The sequence below is a fragment of the Leptopilina heterotoma genome, unplaced genomic scaffold (genome assembly GCF_015476425.1).
Source record: "Leptopilina heterotoma isolate Lh14 unplaced genomic scaffold, ASM1547642v1 Lhet_92, whole genome shotgun sequence".
Lineage (NCBI taxonomy): Eukaryota > Metazoa > Arthropoda > Insecta > Hymenoptera > Figitidae > Leptopilina > Leptopilina heterotoma.
The window spans coordinates 972276-995805 of record NW_025111199.1 but is presented as its reverse complement, the minus strand read 5'-3'; the positions used below and the strand labels follow the sequence as shown (position 1 = coordinate 995805).

General features: G+C 28.1%; 3 protein-coding genes across 3 annotated transcripts; all 3 read left to right on the top strand.

Moving 5' to 3' along the window:
• The first annotated feature begins 1133 nt into the window (after positions 1-1133).
• On the top strand, positions 1134-4016 carry LOC122512008. The gene is made up of 2 exons (XM_043627611.1): positions 1134-1568; positions 2878-4016. The coding sequence occupies exons 1-2, from the start codon at positions 1134-1136 to the stop codon at positions 3391-3393; spliced, it is 951 nt and encodes a 316-aa protein (XP_043483546.1). The 3' UTR covers positions 3394-4016.
• An 8093-nt stretch (positions 4017-12109) lies between these two features.
• Positions 12110-13074, top strand: LOC122512006. The gene is made up of 3 exons (XM_043627610.1): positions 12110-12229; positions 12367-12567; positions 12667-13074. Exons 1-3 carry the CDS (start codon positions 12110-12112, stop codon positions 13072-13074), a joined length of 729 nt encoding a protein of 242 aa, XP_043483545.1.
• A 2508-nt stretch (positions 13075-15582) lies between these two features.
• LOC122512029 lies at positions 15583-19487 on the top strand. Its single transcript, XM_043627636.1, has 5 exons — positions 15583-15976; positions 16831-17094; positions 17264-17371; positions 18038-18298; positions 19352-19487. Exons 1-4 carry the CDS (start codon positions 15907-15909, stop codon positions 18235-18237), a joined length of 642 nt encoding a protein of 213 aa, XP_043483571.1. The 5' UTR covers positions 15583-15906; the 3' UTR covers positions 18238-18298; positions 19352-19487.
• The last annotated feature ends 4043 nt before the right edge of the window (positions 19488-23530 follow it).

Here is a 23530-nt window from a genome sequence, read left to right as displayed (position 1 = left end):
TTGTAAAGTAGAGTCTACATTTCATGGTACGCGAACGTGAACGTGTACGCGAACGTATTACGTCACCCATGCTATAAATGGGTGACGTCAGCACGGCAACGTTCGCGTTCATCCAATGTAGACTCTACTTGAGTAATCCCGCTTCGGGACGTTCCACGTTTTTTATCGGGGCTTGAGACGTCCCGATCGAGGGTTCACATAAGAACATTCAAAATTATCACTCAAGCCTCGCACGGGACGTATTAGTTCCCGGACTTCTCTCAGTGTATACAATATATTTTGTAAATTATATTTTTCGCCTCGCTATAAAAGTAATTTTATTATTTATATATTCCCTTAATTATAATTATAAGTACACTTTTTGCATATTATGATTTTGCGAATAAAATAAAGTATTGAAATCTACATTGTTATTGCTTTTTGAAAATTTCAAATTACATATATATATTATATTTCTACTTTAAAAATTAATTATTGGTGGAAAAATGTAAATTAACCAAAACAGTAATATCCGAATATTTGTATATCGATAAACGAATAAATATTATCTAATGATTTTTGCAAGTTAATATTGTACAATGAGAAATAATTTTTTGCAGGTATAATCAAAATATGAGTGAATCATATTCATCAGAGAATCTCTCTTCGTCAGAAAATTCATCATTACCACCTATACCTTCTGAATTGGAAAAAATGTATGTTGATGACTCTATCTTTTCCAATTTATCTTTTCAAAGGTAAATATTCAGAAAATTTACAATTTACATATGTTTAATAATTTTTATTTTGACATATAAAAATATTCGACTAGTTTTACAGAATAATTGTCTATTTTAATTAATTTTAGTGACGATTCTTTGTCAGATTACGATTCTGACGAAGCGAGGGAAATGGAAAAAAACTTTGCAGAAAATTGTAGATTGGAAGAAGACGATTTTAAAACTAATGACACGGAAGAACCTCAAACTCTGCGTCAAAAACTTCAATATTGAGCTAATAATAATGTCAATAAAATAACAAGAACCGCGTTAAATGAACTGCTGAAAATCTTGCGCGATTATGGTCATTTTGATTTACCGAAGTCGGCAGAAACTTTATTGCGAACACAAAGAACAAATGGAAAAGTAAGATCGATGAAATCGAAAAAAGAAACTAATGGTACATACATATATCTTGGAATAACAAACATTTTGAAAAATAGTATTTTTCCTGAAAATATTGCATTCCCTGGAAATGTAATTAAACTTTTGATAAACATTGACGGATTGCCTTTATACAATAAGTCTTCAATTCAAGTGTGGCCCATCCTAGTCCAAATTTTACATCCGGACTATTATTGTAAGCCTTTCTTAGCTGGAATCTTTTGTGGAGACTCTAAACCTGAGGACGTAGAAGAGTTTTTATATGACTTTGTTGAAGAGATTAAAGAGGAAATTCCAAATGGAGTGGAAGTCAATAACAAAAAATACGATGTCGAAATTTCTGCATTAGTATGCGATATGCCAGTCCGATCATATATTAAGTGCACGAAATCGCATACAGGATTTTACTCGTGTGAAAGATGCGAGGTAAATTTGAAGCATTATATGCATTAATAAAAAAATTCTTTATCAGATTTATTTATATAATTTTTTTCAATATTGGCTCAAGTTCAAGGTGTCCAAAGACTCTTGAAAATCTTGATTTTTTTCAAAAGTTACTGGATACCCAGAGTTTTTCTTTAGAAAAAGTATAAAATAGAAAAAATTATTTCAAAATAATAATAATAATAATCATTATAATTAATTTTTAATACACTATTTTCTGCGAGCATGGAGACACCCCTCTTTTTATTTTGGTATTTCCATGAAAGTTTCTAATTTCAAAAGTGAAATCAAAAAATTATTATATAAATTCAAAGTGGCAAAAATGGTAGCGTAAAATATGTTTATGCTATATATAATTGTATTTTTTGATCCTATCTTCGCCATTGGAAATTTTTTTGGAAAAATATATGGGCGTGATTACGTGAGATTTAAGTCGACGTCTCTTAAAGTGGGCCAAAAATATTTTTTTCTATTCTGTATCGAAAAAAACAGATACGTATTTTTTATTTTTGTTTAATTGTCCAAATTGTCGAGTTATGAATTTTCAAAATTTAGGACTTGTAATTGTAGACCTATATTCAGTAATTTATAAGTACAAAAATATTGAGTTTAGGAAAAAGTTGTCAAAAAATGAAAGTTTTAGTTTTCTTTCGACTTTTAAGAAATGTAAACAAAACTTTTTTTTCAAATTTCTTATTAAAAAAAATTTTTTTTTATAAACAAATTAAATTTTTTTAACTTTGGACTGGATTTTTTTTTGTTTTAAATTTATTTATACCTTATAATATATAGAAGATTTTCCAAAAAGTCCCGAAATGGGTCTGATGTGTTAAATGAGTTTTAAAAAGTTAATTGTAAAAAAATCCCACTGCGATGCTTGCAAGTGATTTTTGAAAATGTTTTAAAACTCATTTAATACATCAGGCCCATTTCGAGATTTTTAGGAAAATCTTCTCTATATTATATTTAAAAAAAATAAAAAATTCGGCCCAAACTTAAAAAAATTAATTTAGTTATAAAAAAAATTTAATTTAATTTCGAAAATTCATAACATCAACAATTTGGACAATTAAACAAAAATAGAAAAATACGTGTCTGTTTTTTTAAACAGAATAGAAAAAAAATATTTTTGGTGGTCAACTAAAATCTCATATATAGAAATACCAGTAGAATATTTAAATTTTACATTAAATAGCGATTAAAATAAGTCTAAAAATGTTTTTAAAAAACGTTAATTAGTTTCCAAAATTCTTTCATCAGGTTACATTCTTTTTATACATATTTCTTGCAGACACGTGGGAAGACTGTTAACAAAAAGCGAGTGTTTCCAAAAATGAATAGGAAAAAGCGAACAAAACATTCATTTACGAATCCGAGAACAAAAAACCAACGACTACATCATATACCAAACAGGATATCACCATTACTAAAAATTCTAAATTTTGATCCTGTCAGTCAAGTTCTTCTGGATTACATGCATCTTCTTTGTAATGGTTGCATGAAAACTTTGTTGGAAAGGTGGTTAGGACAAAAAAGAAAGAAAGGAAAATTGAAAACAAAGGATAGGAAAAAATTAACAAAGTTACTCTCAAAATTAAAAGGTTCAATTCCCAATGAATTTCAAAGGAAAACTTTTGACGGATCAGATTTGACAAAATGGAAAGCCACTCAGTTCAGGTTTTTTTTATTATATGTTGGAACCATAATCCTTCGATTTGTCCATTCGAAAGAATATTATTCAAATTTTTTAAATTTATCAGTTGCTTCTCGAATGCCACCCAACTTTGTCTCTCACTCATGTGCGTGAAGCTCGAAAACTTTTAAGAAAATTTTTCTCTAAATTACCTGAATTGTATGGAGACGATTTTCAAGTCATGAATTTACACAGTACGTTACACTTGGCGGATGACGTTGAGAAAATGCAGGCCCCGTTGACAGCATACTCGGCTTTCCCTTTTGAGAACTTCTTAGGGTTGATTAAAAAATTGATAAGAACGCCAAGAAATCCGCTACAGCAAATTGTCCGACGATTATCCGAAGTAGGTATCTCAAACCTGATTACAAAAATTCCAGAACTGAGTAATCGTGTTGAAAGCGGGGAAAGAACATTACTTGAAATTGATTATACGTCAATCAATGTAAAATCATTTCAGTTAAGCGTTAATTATCCAAACAATCTTGTTCAACTAACATCAGGCGAGTTCGTGAAAATTCAGAGAATTTTTTGCAGTTCTCAGGATACGAACACTGTTTTTATTCAGGGTCCAACAATTAGGAAAAAAAATCTGTTTGAATATCCTATACCGTCGTGTGAATTGGGGTTGTTTATTCAACAATCGGTGAGGGTTTCTTCAAACATTTACCCTACGAGTTTAATTGAAAGAAAAGCCTTTTGTATCACAATGTATGAAACTACATATTTATTTAATTTGTTACACGAGTAGAGACTGAAATGACTTTGTCATTCTACTTTTTATTTATTTCGGGAAAAAACATTACATATTTCCATTTCTTAATATTTTTGTAGAAAATTCTCAATTTTCATAAGAAAGTAATTTGCATCATTTTTATTTCTTAGTTACAATTGCTTTAATTAAATTTTAAAGGATAAATGTTTATAAATTCTATTTGTCAGTTCCAAATTTTAATTGAAAATAAAATTGAAAATTTTGAGAAAATAAAGAAAAAAATTTTACTCAAAAAAATGTTCTGTTACATTTATTTACGAATTTCTTTAAATATAAAATTATTCGAAAACATCAATAACTTTTTTCTAAATAAATATTTAATTATTAGGGGAGAGTGGTCCTAAGTTGGCCGTGGGCCTAAGTTGGCCACCCTGCATTTCTCAGAGATGGTTTACTGGACGAATCTATAATTTTGTGGTATGGTATATTGATAAACCATGATATAATTTATGGACCTAATTATAATCTAAGATTCTTCTACGCATTGTGAGGACAATAATATTGTTTTTGACCAAAAAAATTTGATTTTTCTTGTTTTTTCGAGAGCAGCTACAAGAGATAAATAATTAAAAATTTCTAAATAAGTGTGTGCGCTAGTTCCTTTATTTAATGTTGTAATAAGAGGTTCTGTTGATTTTTTAAATAAATTTTTTTTATTAGCGTAATAATTTGAAACTTGTAAAAATCTACAGTGGTCCTAAGTTGGCCACCTATTGTTTTTGTTTGTTTTTATTTATGTTTTATTTCTTTTTTGTGTTTTTTATCACGAGAAAGACCGTAAAAGTGTAACGTAGGAATTAAACAAAGACAAAAAACAAAAAAAAATGGTTTAAAAAACATTAGAAAAAATGAAGTACAAAAACGCCTGTCTCTACAGCCATCCACCACTGTAAATAAATGAAATAAAATATTGCTTCATTTTCTAAACAAAAATAGTTAAATAATGCGTTTTTATTCTCCTAAATGTATCAAATTTGTAAAATTTCTGCGTAATTGAAAAGAATATGCATTTCTTCCTTATACTCAAGCGAAAAAAAGTGGTGGCCAACTTAGGACCAGGGGGTGGCCAACTTAGGACCGCTATTTCTGAAATGTCCAAAATGCAGCTTTTCACGATTTATTGTATTAAGACTACAAAAGTCATTCTATAACGTTCTAAATACCACAAAATTATAGCAAAACGATCTCTGAACACTAATATATACTTGCCGAAGTGATTAAATTTCATTTTGTTACTATTTTCGACCAATTTGCTTAGGCGGCCAACTTAGGACCACTCTCCCCTATTATTTTTCCACAGGGATTATGATTTTTAAAAATGTCAAATTCAAACCTATTTGAAATTCAAAAAATTTTGGAAATTTTTCCAAGAAAATTTAGAAATCAAATTTCACTAATTATTTAGAAAAATTTACTAATACAAGAATAAAGGGAATTTTTCTAAAGAATAATCGAATTCTATGAATAAAAATAGCGTAGGAAAAATCTCCAAAGTTTTGAAAAATTCTCTTAAACGTTTAGAAAAATTTCTGAGAATTTGGAAAAATTTTCATGAAATTTCCACACGGAAAAAAAAAGTTCGAGGATTATTCGGGAACTTCGTTCTTAACTCTTGGATACGGCGGGTAGTACACAGATAACTAAAGGTTGCCTCGTTTAAATATGTAATTTACTATTTCTCTACAAATTATAACTATTTCACCACTTCTCGGCAAACTGTTCTTGAAAAAGTCGGGAACTGTTCAAGAAAATCGAAAAGTTAGGCGAATGCAAGAAAAAATGAATTCTGCTTCCCCCCTCCCACTTCCCACTTCTTGACACGTGCGCACACACACACATTTATCCTTGAAGGTCACATACAATTTTTATTTTTTATTAAGTTTCTGAAATAGAAAAAACCATATTAGAGAAAAATCGACGGCGGCTGGAACAGAACTCGCGTACACGGAGAAACTTTTAATACCACTAATTCTTAAAACTGGTGAGACATTTTAGTATGTTAGGTTAGATTCAAGGGAAAAACGACATAGGTTATAGAAATTGCTATTGAGACTATCAAAAACACTCATTCAGTATATATTTTACAGTTCTTCATAAGGAAACTAACGAAAATTAGTATGTTGTTTTAGAAAGAAAATAATAATTTTTGCAAAGTTGGGAAAGCCATGAATTAAAAAGAAATACAACAAATTAATTGTCTATAGATACTCATAGAGACGATAGTGATACTTGGATCTGATGGTAGATGGCATTAGTGTATGTCACTGTAACTGTAGGTAAATATATTTAACACGACGTAAGAACCTAACCTATATTATTAACGCACACACGCACACGCAAGTAAAGACACGACGATTGGTCACGGAAACCGAAAGATCGCACGATTCGTTAGAAGTACACAGCTGAATCGTCCTTATATATTAAACGAGTGGAAAAATATGTGCCTTCGAGAGAGAGCATTTTTTAAAATAACTTACTAATCAAATTATGTAAATAAGTAAAAGTCGTGAAAAAAATTATGTTATATTGAGGAACAGTTCTTGAATTTAATTTGGCATGAGGAGACATTCACGTTTATTAATAAAAGGTTTTTATCTTTCATACACGTGTGAATTTCAACTTCGAAAACATTAGGGTTAGTTCGCGACGTCAGGTGATGGAGTCGGTGATGCTCGGGCGAAATCGGTTAAGTCCGCCCGCAGTCCTTTCAAAATTGGTATGTTACGTTAGAATGTCTGTTATATATTCTATCTATATGTGGAAAAAAGGTTAGAATTACCGTATTATTTCACAAACAAAAACTAGCATTTTATTCTTTTCTAAAGAAAAATAAGACTATTTCTAATGCAGATAGTAATTTTTGTACACCAAAGATTGCTTAATATATAACGAACTTATCATATTTTCGTATTAATGTTGAAATTATTAGCACAACGCACGAAAAATCCTCACATTCTAACGTACTTTTAGAATAAAGATAACCAAATATATTCAATATTAGAAGAAAAAGTTTCTCCGTGTACCCGAGAATAGAAGTCCGGCGTCTTATCCAGCTGAGCTAAACAGGCGAGTTAAATACCTCAGCATAAAATAAATATATAAGGCACGCAAGTCTTACTGACGGTGAGACTTGTTGAGACTGGTGCGCACAGTTTCTGCGCACCAAAATTCCTCGACGAATTCCCGAAAATTTCAGAAACAGTTGCGGCCAGTGCCATAAACTTTACATAAGAAAGCACGGAGTAATAATAAGGAGACTGCTCTCCAGCGTATCCCCTAGTCAAACTGGTGCCAGATTTCTGCCTTGGTTCACTGAGTAGTAATGACTTTTAAAAAATAACGCGCATGTGCAGTTTGCAACTATCTTCGTCACTCTTGAAAGAACGATGAGAGAGATCATTATTTTGACGTGCGAGTTGGAAAGTGTGGTTATGTTTTACTGTTGACAATATATATTATACTATTAAATAATATTAATAAATTGTAATATAGGAAATGTGTGAGTAGATATTAATTATATTAGCATTATAGCGATTATAGCATTATATTATATTGTATTCATTCACTTTATCATACAAAGAAAAGAATTACTCCGGTTCGACAAAAATAATCTTTTTACTAATATCTACTCACACCTATATTACAATTTATTAATATTATAATATATTGTACTTACTCTTCTCTTTGCAGTTTGTTAATTAATATTTTTTCTTATTTAAATCTTGATTTTCCCGTATAGTTGCTGTTGTCAACAATAAAACATAACCACACTTTCTAACTCGCACGTCAAAATAATGATCTCTCTCATCGTTCTTTCAAGAGTGACGAAGATAGTTGCAAACTGCGCATGCGCTTTATTTTTGAGAAGTCTTTACTACTCAGTGAACCAAGGCAGACATTTGGCACGGTATCTCACTGGTAGTACAGTCTCCTTATTATTACTCCGTGTAAGAAAGTAATGAAAAAGAGACTAATGGACTATTTATAGCTTTTTCTAATACAGTTCCCGAATTTCTTTCAAACATTCATTGATTACCATTGAATGTTCGTCGCTAGTTCAGAGCTGTTACCACGTATCCACACGGAAAGAAAAAGTCCGTCAATCATTAATAGACTAGTATATTACTTTGAGACGGGACACAAAATCATTCAATGGATAACATACTTTGAGTCACAATCAGTGACGAGTTGCTTGCTAAAATTTAGAAAACTGTCATCAATATATAAAACTCGTTCACTAAAATTTAGAAAACTGTCTATTAAATTTTCTATGACTATCAAAAGCATTCAAAAAATTCAACTTCTTTCAGAATTATCCCTAATTTTAGACACTATTTGGTACAGAATGAACACATTTTTTTCGTTGCACAGTTCCGATATTTTATTTACACTCTTAGACGCTTTAGAAGTTTAGACCAACACATTTTCGCACTTATAATAACTACACGTAGAAACGCACACTTATAACACTTTAAGTTTAGAAGCAAACTGTTCTTATATACCAAATAACAAAATTTTTCACAACTTGTGAGAAATGATTTTGCACTAATAACTACTTTTTAATTGGCGAGAAATATAAAAGAAAATATATTTTCATCGAGGTCAATTTCTAGACGCAATTCAACTGCAAATTATTAGTTAAGTTAAATATTCACATTACACATAATAGTATATAGGGATATGTATAGCAGACAGCAAAAACACATGGACTATAGAGAAACCGGAAGAAATGCGCATCGGTACACTGCGCAACAATGCGCTAGTGAAGAGCGCCGATTTAGAATACGAGTCAACTAACGTTTCACAAACTTTCACTAATGATTCGTAAACATTCAAACAGCCATTGATAACAATTCAGCATTAAATCTAAAACAATTGGTCACATACTGGCATTCTAATCAATCCATGACTCGTTTTCAATCGTTAAGTAAAGTTAAGTAACCATCAACGGAAAAAGTGTCCCGTCTCAAAGTAATATACTAATCCATTAATGGTTGACGGACTTTTTCTTTCCGTGCAAGAGTTAGGAAATAATTCCTGAAATATCTGGGAACTTTTTTTTTCCCTGCATGTATAATAAATTTCAATTTAAAAAAAATTAAATTAAAATTTTTGAAAAAAGTTAATTCTTCAAAATTTCCAGTTAAAAGTATAGAAAATTAAAATTTTCAAATATTTTAATTTGAAATCTTTTTAAAATTATTCAATTATTTAAGGGGGTCCCACAGTCCATGAAATTTTTCCATTGAAGCTCAATGCCAAAATCTAATCGACTTTGGGATCCCCTTAAATACAAAAGTAAATAATTAATTGAATATTTTTTGAAATTTAATTCTTGTAAAGAATTTTATCAACAAATTTTTAATAATTAAACTCTTGCAACGAATTTTAATCAAATTTTGAATAATAATTATCTTTTTCGAGGAATTCGATTAAACCTCTATTAAAAATAATTCAAATTCTGTGATGAGCTCCTATTATTTATAAAAATAATTGAATTCATAAAAAATGTATTATTTATGAAATTAATTGAATTATTTAGAAGAAATTTATAAAAAATGTGTTAATAATTTATTTCGTTTGCAATTTATATTATTTATGAAAATAACTTGTAAATGTTTGAGTTCAATTTTATTAAAAAATTAAATTCTTTTAGGAAATTTATTAAAATAGTAGATATTATTGAAAATCATTGAACTTAGGAAAATTTTTGTTATCTATAAAGATAATTATAATTTTGACGAGAATTTTTTTTTAATTTTGAATAATTGAATTTGTGAGAAGAATTTTATTACTTTTGAAAATAATTGAATTTCTGCAAACGTTTGTAACTTCTCCATAATTCAATTTTTTAAATGTTTTTAATTAAATTTTTTTTATAAATCCATTATTTTTAATAATTAATTAAATATTTATTGACAAATTTAACTAATTTCAAGAAGAATTTGAATTATTAATAATTTGCAAAATCCAATTTTTAAAAAATTTCTAATTATAATTTCATTAAGAATTGAAATTTTATAAAATTTCAAATTAAAGCCTTTTGAAGTTCATTTATTTATAAAAAATTGTAAACTTAATTTTTTTAAAAATCAATTAATTTTGAAATATTTAAGCAAAATTATTCATTAAATAATTTATAAGTAATAATGAAGTTATTTAGAAAGAAATTACTGTTAGAAATAGAAAAATTTTTAAGGTTTTGTGTTACAATAATTTCATAGCAAAAAATACACCAAATTTCAGAATTTTCTTATATGAATTCTAAAAATTTAATTTTTTGAGTACTTTTATTAAAAATGTCTGACTATCCTTAAATCCCCTAATAATTAGTGTGGTTATAATAGTAATAATCTATATTCCAACTCATATGAAAAAAAATTTGTATGATATTAATACCAGATATAGATTAACTGTTTAAAGTTATAATTAATTTATTTTAATAACATATATTATTATTTAATTACATTAATTATTTAGTAGATTTTATTTAAATTATAATATATTGATATATTTTTATTTTCAAACAAGTAAAAAGTTTGAATTTACCGCGCAACTGATGAGAGGTGCGCAAACGGAAACGCCATTTTGATTTCTGTATGCCGGTTGATACCTGCCCGGCTTCCAGTTGTATTAACCCGTTTCTGGTCACGTGCAAGTGCATTCTACAGAGCCGCTCTTTAGTTTGAAATTTTGTGTCCCGTCTTTATAGAGTTCATTAAAAAGAAAAAAAGAATAATCTTTTTCTAATAATTAGTTTTCCGTTCTAATCTGTGTGAAACATTAAGTTTTATATCAATACGAGAATGAATCCACTTAGAACCAAAACGACAACGTGCGAAGAAGAGGTTTGTTATTTCATATATATATTTATTATGCCTGCTTAATATTATTTTGTTTTTAGTAACTATTGTAGTAATATATGATTAAGTATCGTAGATAGTCCGCCTCTATTCATTGTTTCTTATTTTGTCACTTTTTTTCATATTTTTCATCCTTGTATCTAATTTATTGCGCAGTGTCTATTTCGCCCGTGACAAAAAATATAAAAGCAGGGTGGCCGCAAATCAGGGAATTTTGAAAATAAATTTTTGCGGTCACCCTGAAAAGTGATGGTAACTTACAATTATTTTTTATTTATGTATACTGATGACATTAATTTTTTTAATTAAACAAATGAAAAACTTTGAACAAGCGAAATATTCTTTTGAAATAGACACAGTGTATTTATTATTGTATTACTTCTTAACTATGTCTGTTTTTTCAGGACGTACAAAAATACCTTGCAAAAAAATTTTTGGTCGTCGAATTTTTGGGCGAAACAGATGATGAGGGAAAAAAATGATCGATTTGGTGCCAAGTATATGGGTTAACAAAGAAGCACCTTTTAATTGCTATTATCCTAGAGATCCTAGAAGGAGAGATGAGACACGTTTTCCCTTCCACTAGTCTGGTGCCAAACCGGAATCGGATGTTCATTATATCCCCGCGAAAATTTGAATTATTTTTAAACAACGATTGTTGAAAGTGAGGTTATGTTTATACGTCACACGCGATATTGCATTGCCTGATTGTATTTGCGTCGCTTCGAGTATTTTTCACTCATGAGGCTCATGTGGTAAATACTTTTAAAAAAATGGTGCAGTGTTGTATTTTATACTGTAAAAGTGTTTCGGGTAAAGGCATAATTCTAAAATGTTTCCCGAAAAACGAAATTTTGAAAGACTTGTGGGGTAAAAAGTATAAATCGACCAGATTGGGCCCCAACATTGAAATCATGTGTTTGCCAGGTAATTCTCTTTATAATTATAAGGTAAAAGTAATGTAAAAAATATAAATCATCTCACGCAGTAACAGTTTACTTTGAAGTTAAAGAAAAATTACAATTTAAAAGGAACATTTGTTTGGTTAACCTAAAAAAGTTCTCAAAACATGTGTGTAAATATAGCAATAATAAACTAGAATTACAATAAAAACAATGTACAAAAAATAAAAAGATATAAATTAAAATTTAAAGTTTACTTTTAAAAACTTTAGTTGCATTTTACCTCGGATATGTGGGAAACTGTTGACAACATAAAACGTTTAAAAACAGATGCTGTTCCAAGCGAATTTCCAACCTCACCAAAGCGAAAAAGATTATCTGGAGAAATTTTTTGTAGATCAGGAAAAAAGGTAAGTAGCATTCTTTTTATTACAATTGTTTCTTTTACAGAAATATTTACTTAGTGAGAATTATAAAATATGTCAAGTATTTAGTTCCTTTTTAATTCATAAATAAGGCTTCTAAATTAAAATATGTTTTCTTGCAGCAAAGATTGGCGACAAAGATTATTTCTGATAATTCTTCGGAAAATCCAACAATTAAACCTATAATGATTGTTTCTGATGAGCGTTCTGAAAATCCGACAAATGAATCGACAATGATTATTTCTAATTTAGCATCGACTAGTACAAACCCTGAAAATCTAACAACTCCTGCGATTGAAGTAGAATATGAAGTTGGAAATCAGGTAAAAAGAATTTTGTTTTGACGAAAATTATATTATTTAGTACAATCACCTTTATCTGTAATCAGAGTAATAATTGGATATTTTTATTTTACTTAATAGATAAAGATGAGCCAACAGAAGTCTGAAGAAAATACTGATCCTACACTGATGAAAGAGCAAAATAAATTACCTAAATGTGACGAAGAGAGTGTTCAGAAGTTATTTGCAAAACAGGAACATCAAATTAAATTTTTAAAAAGTCGATTAAATAAGGTTGTAAAAGAAAAAAGAAGATTGGTCTCAGAGAAACACAGCACATACAAAGCAATATTGTTAACTTTATTCACAGAAGATCAAATAAATCACCTGATCAAACAACAAAGAGCTGGGGAGAAATCAAAGGTTACCAAATGGTCAAATACCACAGTTAAAAAAGCTTTACGTTTAAAATTTGCTTGTGGGACTGCAGGATACGAGGAGCTGTTAAAACAAGGATTTCCTTTTCCATCTCGCAGAACGCTTACATGAAAAATAGAACACATTAAATTCAAACCTGGAATTTCCGATGAAATGTTAAAATATTTGGAGTATAAAGTGGCCAATTTTAAAAATGATCGCGACAGAGAATGTTCTATAGCATTAGATGAAATTAGCATATTGGGAGGAAAAATGTTTGATCCTCAAACAAAAGAGAACATAGGAGAAATAACACTTCCACCAAATGCCCAAGGTACAGTAAAGCATGGATTAGTTTACGTTTTAACTGGAATTCATGCACGTTGGAAGCAAGTGATCGGTTACGAATATACTGGTGCTGGGTTCGACGGCTCATTATTGAAACCAATAATTTTACAGATCATCTCTAAAGCCGAGAACATCGGTTTACGAGTCAACAGCGTCACCTTTGACATGGGACCATGTAATGTTGCCTGTTGGAATTCGTTTGGCATAACAGCTAAAAGAACTGCGGGAATCGAAAATTCGATTCCACATCCACATCCTCGTGGCGATTCCAATCGACGACTTTACTTTTTTGCGGATGTGCCACATGTAATGAAAAATATCGTGCAAGGTATTATTAATAATAAGGTAATTTATTTACCAATTGACATTCAAGAAAAATACAATTTACCGACAAACGTTGTTAACGCCGAACACTTAGTTCAAATGTTAGAAGTTCAGGAAGGTTTGGTCTTTACCTTAACCCCCAATTTAAAAAAACAGGATATACTTCTTCCAAGTAATAAATCCTTTCAAAAAATGAAAGTGGGCAGAGCGACGAAAATTTTAAGTTCAAAGGTTAGCGCAGCACTATATTTCATATCTCATGAAAAGTCTCAGCCAGAATTTGAAACTACAGCTTGGTTCGTTGGCTTCATCGCCAAATGGTTTCGACTAATGACATCCAGGAATTTACAATCCGCGATAAGTAAATTTGACATTGTTAAATACGAAGAAACAATTTTCTTTTTGAAAGAGATGGTGGATCTTCTTACTCGAATAAAAATTGGAAAAGCAGGGATTTTTAAACCATTTCAAAAAGGATTCATGTTGTCAACTATGTCTGCAATTCAGTTAAGCGAATATTTGATCGAAAAAAAAGGGTTTAAATTTGTATTGACTTCGCGATTTACACAAGATGTTGTCGAAAATTTATTTAGTGTAATAAGATCAAAACATGTAACGCCTAATGTCCTACAGTTCAAATACGATCTACGAATAATTTCAATTGCACAATATACGAAACCAATCAATTCGAGTAATTACGACTTTGATGATTCTCATTTTTTGAATGACTGTCTAAAAAAAACATCAATTCTGGGACAGACATAGAAAACAAGAGACCTTTAAAAACAATTACGTTACTAGAAAATGTTGAAAATGTACAAAATAAGTCACAATTAAAAGCGTCGTCAACGAATTTTCAATTTATAATAAATAATGAAAATGTATCCAACGATTTGTTACTGACATCTGTTGAACCGCTAAATAATATTGAAAAGAATTGTTTATATTATGTTGCTGGTTATTTAATCAACAGTATTCAAAAAACAACAAAAAATTGCAATTTATGCATTGCTTCTGTAGGTTCAAGAAACTACGATAAAAATAATTTTGATTTTGCCACTTTCGTTGCTTTCAAAGAATTTAAGGAAAATTCGCTATTTTATGTCAACGATGATATGTTCAACCTATTTCTACAAATTGAACAAAAATTCCGCTCTTGGGAACCAATTGTAAATAGATTAAAAAATGTAAACGTTTTTAATTTCTACTCCTGTCATTTCGAAAATATTGAGAGTAGTCATATTTTACCGTGCCACGGTCTAAGAGAAAAAATTTTGCGAAGATTTTTACTTTTTCGCCTCAGAATAAACAACCAAGCCAAAAATAAAGAAAAAGAGGATAAAATATATGACAGCAAAAGCATGGCGATGCATCGAACCTTCCAATGAATTGTGATTTGTTTTTGTACCAATTAAGAAGATATATATGCATAATAAATGTTGTTCTTTCACTTAAATACATTCTTTATCCTAACGTAATGTAATATTTATTTATATTTAATTCCAAAATAAAAATTAAATTTTTTTTATTAAATTTTTTAGTCTTATTTATAATTTTATCTATTAGGTAATTCATATTTTTATGATTAAAAAATAAATTATTTTATACTTTTATTATAAACTTTTCATATTATAAAATTATTGTCATTCTATATATTATTTAAAAAAATTTTAATGATGTTGATGGGTTTCAAAAGCAGTTTCAGGTTATTTATACATATATAATTCATATATTTATTTTGACGTTTCAAAATATTATTTTGAATTATTTTTTTATTACTATTTTATTTTATCATACTTATTACATTTTACTTAAAGCTCTTAAAGTAAATTATTTCATAATCAACATAACCTGTAAGTAACTTCGTGAATTATAATTGGTTTATATGAATATTTATCAATATTGTTCTAATGATAAAATTTTCTTTTTAATTGTATTTTCTGAAAAGGATAACCGATCAAACTTCTTTGAAACTCATTAACATCATTACAATTTTTTAAAATTTATGAAAGTTTTGTAAACATCAAAGAACATCTCCTCTATATATTCTATATATTATATTTATATCTTTTGCGTTTTATTAATATACTTTTTTATTAATATTAATGAAATATATTTTTTTGCAATGTAATGTCTTATTATTTATTTGAAATTTGTCCACTTCCCGCGCAAATATGTGAACTTCCGATTCCGGTTAGGCGGAACCAATCAGAAAGTGTGCCTCACTTGTCTCATCTCTCCTTCTAGGATCTCTACTATTATCCAAGAAGAAGTAGCAAAAAGTTGCAGTCTATGATTGAAAACCTAACAGAACCACATCAGTCTTGGATTACATATCCTGTGACTATTTTGCAAGGAGCAGGTAATTTTTTTTAATATTCTCTTTTTTTAATTTTGTCACCTATTACGTGACTATTTCATTAAATAAAACTTATCTATTTTTAACATTTTTTCATGTAACCTACAATGTACAAAATTTTAAATGATAAAACATGTAATTATTCCATTTTTTAATCATGTAACAAATCTGAATAAGTTGTAAATTATGTAAATTTGCATTACAAGGAATTTATCCAAATTAAAATTATTCAAATGGTTTTAAATTATAAAATATATAACATTAATTTCTAAAAATAAATATTTTAGGTAATAAAAATTTGAAAAAATGTGTTACATTTTATTAAAATTATTATTTTTCAAGTATTTTCGATACAATTCCTAAACTTTTTAATTTAATAACTCTCGATATTTAAATATTTAAAAATAAGTTGAAATTCATTTAAATTTGTAATAATTAAATTGTAAATTTATTAAAATTAAAAATATTTAAATTTTCGATAAATATTGAATTTATATTATTTCTATCAGTGAATGTTTTCATGAATAAAAATTAAATTTGATTAAAGTTTTAAATAACTTAAGTATTAATTAATTAAAATTTTAAATAATTGAATTTTTACTTGCTTGAAGCTGGGAATAACTGAATATTTAACTGATAAAAAATTTAGAATATAATCATGGTTGTCATTAAAATTTTATTTTGTTTTTCCCTGACCCAAATTTCAAAGTTTAAAGAAGTTTTCAATTATAAAAAAATTAAACAAGTAATTTTAAAAATTAAATCAATTATAATTTTTTTCTTACTTTTTCATCACTGTTTATTTACCTGTTATCAAAAAGTTACTCATAAAATAGTTATTCTAAAAAATTTTTCAGATGATTTTGAGCAGGGTAAGAGGCGATTAAATCGAGCATTTATATATGCCAACGTAGTCAGCACTGCTGCTGAGGAAACTAACGATGCATCTACTAGCGACGATGATGAAACTGAACGAGAAGGCTCGGAAACTGACTCAAACGAAGACTACAACTCTGACGAATCGAAGATGTCAGAGTCATCTGAAGACTTAGAAAAAAGGCACACCCGAGACCAAAATGATAATAATAAGAACTTAGAAGAATCACGTAAACGAAAAAATAGTGAGTTACCAGAAAAAGTTTATAAACTTTTATATTTTAAATTATATTATATGTAATAATTTATAAACATTTATTTTCGTTTAAAGTAAAATTTATAAAAATTAAAATTAAACGTTTATTATTTTTGTAAAAAAATTTTTGAAATTCGAAATTGATAATTATTTTTCAGAATTCGACAAACCAAATAATAAATCACCAGCTGCAAAGAAGCAAAAACTTGGGGAACAGACTTCAAATCATTTTGGAAACTCTAGTAGATCATCACGAACAAATATCGGTATTGTTTTACAAATTAAACTTTTATTTTATATAGTTCTTTAATAGTAATTTAAAATTGAATTATTCAACATTTTAATCAATTTTAATTATTTTCTAAAGTTCAAAAGTTTTATATTTATATTCATGAAAATATTCACTGCGACTGAAATTTTAATGAATTATTAATTATTCGAGCTTTTTGCACATCTCTAATTATTATATTTAGAGAATTTTTAGTCTATAAATGTTTTAAATAATTAAGTTTTTGAAGGATTTTATTAAAATAATTGAAAATATAATTAGAAATTTGAAAATAATTGAATTTTGGAAAAGTTAAAGCAAAGATTTCTAGAAATAATTGAATTTACTTATTGTTTTTTTGACAAATTTATTTATAACATTTACTTTTTAGGTCCCTGAAATTAGATTCTACGCTGAGCGTCGAAAAAAACTCTTCTACGCGGAACCAAAAAGAATTAAACTATTTCTCTATAGATTTTAGGTTCAAATAGTGTCCTAAAAAGTTCCATAAACTTAGGTGAATAAATTAGCAATATTGTTCACTTTCAAAAACCTAGAAAAATATTTTTCGACGCCAAGCTTCGAAGCTAATTTCAGTAACCGTACTTTTTAGAGATTGAAATATAATTATTATTCAATTTTTTTAATTCTATCTTTTTTGCAGGTTTCGACTTACTTTTAGAGGAAATGCAATCTTTAAAAAAAGAAATCCAAAAAGAGGGCAAAAAAATAAGAAGTAGCATGAACTACGATTTGACTAGAAAGTTTGGGTCCTTAGCAAAAGATCTTGCTAACAATGGCGTAGAGACGAGCATAAATCATATGGAGGATGCGAAAAAAGTCTTTGGCACAATTTTCGGATGAGGAAACGTTTGTTTTATTTGATACCACCGTAAAAGAAGATACTGCAAAATCGGCTGCTTTAGTAAGTATAATTCATTTTTATTTTAATAATTTAGTAGAGTTTGACAGGGTAGCCACATGTCAGTAAAGTCAGAAAAATATCAGTAAAACAAAATTTTCGTCGGTAAAGTCAGGGAAATGTCAGGAAAAAAGTTTTTGTCAGGGAAATTTAGAAAATTGAAATTTATTTGGACATATTTTCAAAACTTCCGACTTTCTCGACTTTTCTTCCAAATATTGCAACAAAATATCATATTTTTTGCAAATTAATTATTTTTTTTTAATAATACAAAAACTCTTTTAAGAAATTCCATGGTTTTCGAAAAATTAGATTAAAATATTTTTAAGAACTAAACTTAATTCTTAGAATTTTTTTATTATAATTTTTCAAGATTTAATTATCTTTAAATAAAGCAAATAAAAATGTACTTTTTTGGACTTTTTAAATTTTCGGAGAAATTATGGTGATATTTAGAATTAAAATTCTTCAAAAATTTGATTATTTTTATTTTTTGAAAATTTTATATTTTAATAAACTTAAAAAAACAGTTAATGGACAGTTACAGTTCCAAAAATGGACAGATACAATTATTATAAAAATTGAGATTTTGTATTTGAATAATTGAATTTTAGAAAATTTTTTGGAAAATTATGTAAATTAATTGATTTATAGATGAAGTTTAGTTGAAAATTGTAGGAAATAATTGAATTCACGTAGGATTTTAATTGTAATTTTTAGAAATTATTGAAATTCATAAATTTTACTCACTTTCCGTAAACTTACATATTTTCCTGTTAACAAAATATTGTCAGGGAAAATAATTCTAATGTCAATAAATTGTCAGGGAAAATGATAAACTGAAAATTGTGACCACCCTGAGTTTAATAAATTTTTAATTCGAAAATAAAAGGAATTTATCAATCTTCCAAGTCAAAAAAAATATATATAAATATAATAATTATATAATAATTTCTATAATTTATAAATTCTTTTAAATATATATTTAATAAATTTTTATTTTATTTAAATTATTTAGTTCACATAAATGAGTAAAAATCGTTTCAATGTTTGCAGAAAACAGTGATGAAGACTTTAATCAGAGGAGCAAGGTCTTGCAATGAAGCAATCCGAAGTTCCTTGCCATTTTTTATAACTAAATCGGTCCAGTTGGAGTACACAGGGAGCGGTAGGACAACCAAAAATGGAGGGAAAAAAAATTTCAGTGAGACCTACATCTATAAATGTATGTCCGACTTAATTTCCGAACAATTTGAAATTTCTAAAGAGAATATACGTAGTAATACAGGAAAGTGGTTATCCGGAGCAGGAGATAGAGAAGGGGGTAAAATACAACGCACAATAAATAGTTTGTAAAATATAAAACCCTTTTTAATATTATTATGCTTTGTAAAAATCTTCTTCTACTTATTCTCATCTTATTTTAAGGTTTATTATATATGTACCTTTAAAAAAAATAAAAAGCAATAAAATTATTTCCGTATTTATATTATTTTAATTATTGAACGCCCAGAATTGGCCAATACTTGACCGCCATTGAAGATCCATTCATATGAAGACATTAAAGGCCCAATATTAGCCGCCAAAGTCGGGCCAATAATGTCTGCCAAGATCTGGCTGCCGAATGTTGGCCAACACTCAAAAATAAACATTGGAAGAAGAATCGGCACCAATATTGGGCCAATAATGGCTGCCGATTGTCGGCCGCCGACATCCAACCGCTGTTAACACCACAAGGGACGGCGCAAAGTCGGCCCAATATTGTCTACCAAGACTCGTTGCCAGCTTTGCCAATACTGGGCCTAAGTTGGGCCGCGTTGGTTTTCGCACTTGGGAGCCCAAAAAAAAAGTCTTGGGATTGGCTTCATATTTTGGGAAATTGTTATCCTATATGAAAGTAATAAATTTGCAAAATATTAGTTCTTTTAAAAAAAATCTAGAAAGTAGTGGGGGTTGAAGTTTTGACATTTTCAGTAACACTGTGATTTTCAAAACCATATAACTTTTATAACACTTTACCAATTTTAATGTTTCTGTAATGCATTTAAAGCATTTTTCATGTACTTTCTAAAAATTTTACAAAAAAATTTTTAAAAAAACTTTTAACCCTCTTTTTTAAAAAATAAAGTTTATTTTTTAATTTTGACCCAAATGGGTATTTTTAAAACATTTTTTTTTATTTTTATTGGAAAGCTGACATTTTTTCCAAAAAAACATATATGTTTCATAGTGCGATGGCCACAAGTTTAGAAGATATTTAAAAACAAACTAAGCGGCGCGCCCGCGTCACTGTACGTTACGCTGTCGCTGCGCCGTTGCACGACACAAATATTACTGTTTCCTCTTCATCTGCTTCAGTAAAAGCTCTCTGCATTCTACAGGGTTGAGACTGTCTTAGAAATAATGCCTGCATTACTGTTACTAAAAAAAATTTTAAATAATTAATTTTGAAAATAGAAGGGTAAAGCTTAAAAAAATTTTTGACTGAACAATTTTGCATAAATAATAAAATTATAATTATAAATTTAATTGACGAGATAATAAATTATTTTTTTTTATTTTTTACTCGGTTTTTTTAGAAACTCCTGGAGTAATTCTTTTTACTTTTTTTAGGAAAATTATCAAATTCAAAAATTCCATAGTCTTCAATATTCTCCAAATAATCGAATTTTGACTGCAAAAGTTCTTTTTGACTAGACGCAAAAATATTGTAAAGAAACCCAAACATTTTACAGTGGCAAAGACATCTACTTTGAGACAGCAAAAAATATTAAAGAACAAATTTGATAATGCTCAAACTATACAAGGGATTTGATAATTTTCCTAAAAAAGTAAAAAAAATTACACCACGAGTTTCTCAACAACAAAAACCGAGTAAAAAATGAAAAAAATTATGTACTATCTCGTCAATTAAATTAAAAAAAACTCTTTTAACTTTAAACCCAAGTTAACAATAATACTAACGCAAGCTTTTCAAAATTACATATACATATAAATCTTTATTTCGATTGAATCAGAAAAGTATTTGATTTTCAAGCATTAAGCTTTCTTTTTCAAAATTAATTTATTTATTAAAAATAATTTTCTTTATAATTATAATTTTATTATTTATTCAAAATTGTTCAGTCAAAAATTTTTTAAGCTATACCCTTCTGTTTTCAAAATTAATTATTTAAATTTTTTTTAGTAACAGTAATGCAGGCATTATTTCTAAGACAGTCTCAACCCTGTAGAATGCAGAGAGCTTTTACTGAAGCAGATGAAGAGGAAACAGTAATATTTGTGTCGTTCAACGGCGCAGCGACAGCGTAACGTACAGCGACGCGGGCGCGCCGCTTAGTTTGTTTTTAAATATCTTCTAAACTTATGGCCATCCCACTATGAAACATATATGTTTTTTTTGGAAAAAATGTCAGCTTTCAAATAAAAATAAAAAATTTTTTTTTAAATATACCCATTTGGGTCAAAATTAAAAAATAAACTTTATTTTTTAAAGAAAGAGGGTTAAAAGTTTTTTAAAAAATTTTTTTGTAACATTTTTAGAAAGTACATGAAAAATGCTTTAAATGCATTATAGAAACATTAAAATCGGTAAAGTATTATAAATGTTATATGGTTTTGAAAATCACAGTGTTACTGAAAATGTCAAAACTTCAAGCCCCACTACTTTCTAGAATTTTTTTTAAAAGAACTAATATTTTGCAAATTTATTACTTTCATATAGGATAACAATTTCCCAAAATATGAAGCCAATCCCAAGACTTTTTTTTGGGCTGGGACGTTTGAGAAATAATGCCTCTAATGTGCAAGTAATTAAAAAAATAAATGAACAGTATCCGTTATGTGGTTTTCGAGAAAATGATACTTACTTAAGTTTAGAAAAATGTAATTTGTAAAAATGTATTTTTAGTCTTTTGTATATAAAATCAGAAGAAAAAAAGTGTGATAAAAAATAATCATTTGGAGCTGAGAAAATGTTCTTAAAATGAAATGATCAATGGGATTTGACAACTGCTCATACCTCCATAAATGTTTTTCATTATTACTAGTTAAAAACATTAATTAAAATTTATTTACGTTTTGTTTTAAATTTTATGTAATTATAAGTGAAGGGTAGCATGAAAAAAGAGGTTAAGCAAACAATTTTTCAAAATTAAGATTTTTTAATTAAAAAATTAGGTAAATTCATTTACACATTTATGTGAAAAGACTACAATAATTTGTCAAAACTTTATTAGGGCGTTCATGGCTCTGTGCACGGACTAAATTTTGCTTATACTTTGTAATTTGATAGTGTTTAGGTTCCTTAATAAGCGTGCTAAAAAGTTTTGCAAAATTTTTAATATTTTGCAAGATATTTGTAATTATATAATTTCGATACTTTTCTTCAAGAATTCTTATCTCGTAAACTATTTATCGTAGAAAAAAATTTGTGATTCAAAATTATAGAGAAAACATTGAACTTTAATAATATTATTTTTAAAAATGACAAAATTGAATTTTTTAACAATTTGTTTAAACAATAATTTTTTTATGAAGATACTGATGGATTTTTAAAAAATGTTTTCTAAATAAATCTTATTAAATAGGGTAATGTCACCTTGAGTGGACCGCCTAAGCTTTTTATTGAAAAAATTCTATATGAAAGCAAATTAATCGAAGGTTTCTAATCCAAGCTTTAGTTTAGATCCCTGGATAAGTGTTTATACCATAATAGCTTTGATTTTTTTTTATTTGGAAGAAAAAATTGACTTTAAAAAAGCTAATTTTTAAGGATTTAAAAAAGTGTAACCTTGAGTGGACCACTCCTAAAAAGTTATTCTAAATTATTTAATGTATTAAATATTTCTGATATATTTACAAAATTTATGCTTATGCAGCTTCGGACCATGTGTGTGTCACAATGTTTGCAAGTGAAACCATTTTTAATAATTTTGGCACATATCACATCAATATCACAAAAAAATTAATAAAGAACGTAAAACATATGTAGTTTCAAACCAATTTATTATCAATTTATATCCAAAAAATATTAAACTGACTTTTTTTGGTTTGTGATCTTAAAAACGCGTTACATCAAACGGTAGCGTATATGTTTATCGCGGAACTTAATTTCTTACGGTTTCTAAGTGCGGTGCTGCTATGCGCACTATTTATTTCACATTTCCGCTGTCAGATAACTTAAAAGCTCAGGCGGTCCACTCAAGGTGACATTACCCTACTGGGGGTCGATTC

Excerpts from the sequence above, each read along its gene's own strand:
- LOC122512008 (XM_043627611.1), top strand. The coding sequence starts at position 1,134 with ATGAAATCGAAAAAAGAAACTAATGGTACATACATATATCTTGGAATA. Across the intron at positions 1,569-2,877 it reads ACTCGTGTGAAAGATGCGAG|ACACGTGGGAAGACTGTTAA; the intron begins GTAAATTTGAAG and ends TATTTCTTGCAG.
- LOC122512006 (XM_043627610.1), top strand. The coding sequence starts at position 12,110 with ATGTGGGAAACTGTTGACAACATAAAACGTTTAAAAACAGATGCTGTT. Across the intron at positions 12,230-12,366 it reads TTTGTAGATCAGGAAAAAAG|CAAAGATTGGCGACAAAGAT; the intron begins GTAAGTAGCATT and ends GTTTTCTTGCAG. Across the intron at positions 12,568-12,666 it reads AATATGAAGTTGGAAATCAG|ATAAAGATGAGCCAACAGAA; the intron begins GTAAAAAGAATT and ends TTTACTTAATAG.
- LOC122512029 (XM_043627636.1), top strand. The coding sequence starts at position 15,907 with ATGATTGAAAACCTAACAGAACCACATCAGTCTTGGATTACATATCCT. Across the intron at positions 15,977-16,830 it reads GACTATTTTGCAAGGAGCAG|ATGATTTTGAGCAGGGTAAG; the intron begins GTAATTTTTTTT and ends AAAATTTTTCAG. Across the intron at positions 17,372-18,037 it reads ATCATCACGAACAAATATCG|GTTTCGACTTACTTTTAGAG; the intron begins GTATTGTTTTAC and ends TCTTTTTTGCAG.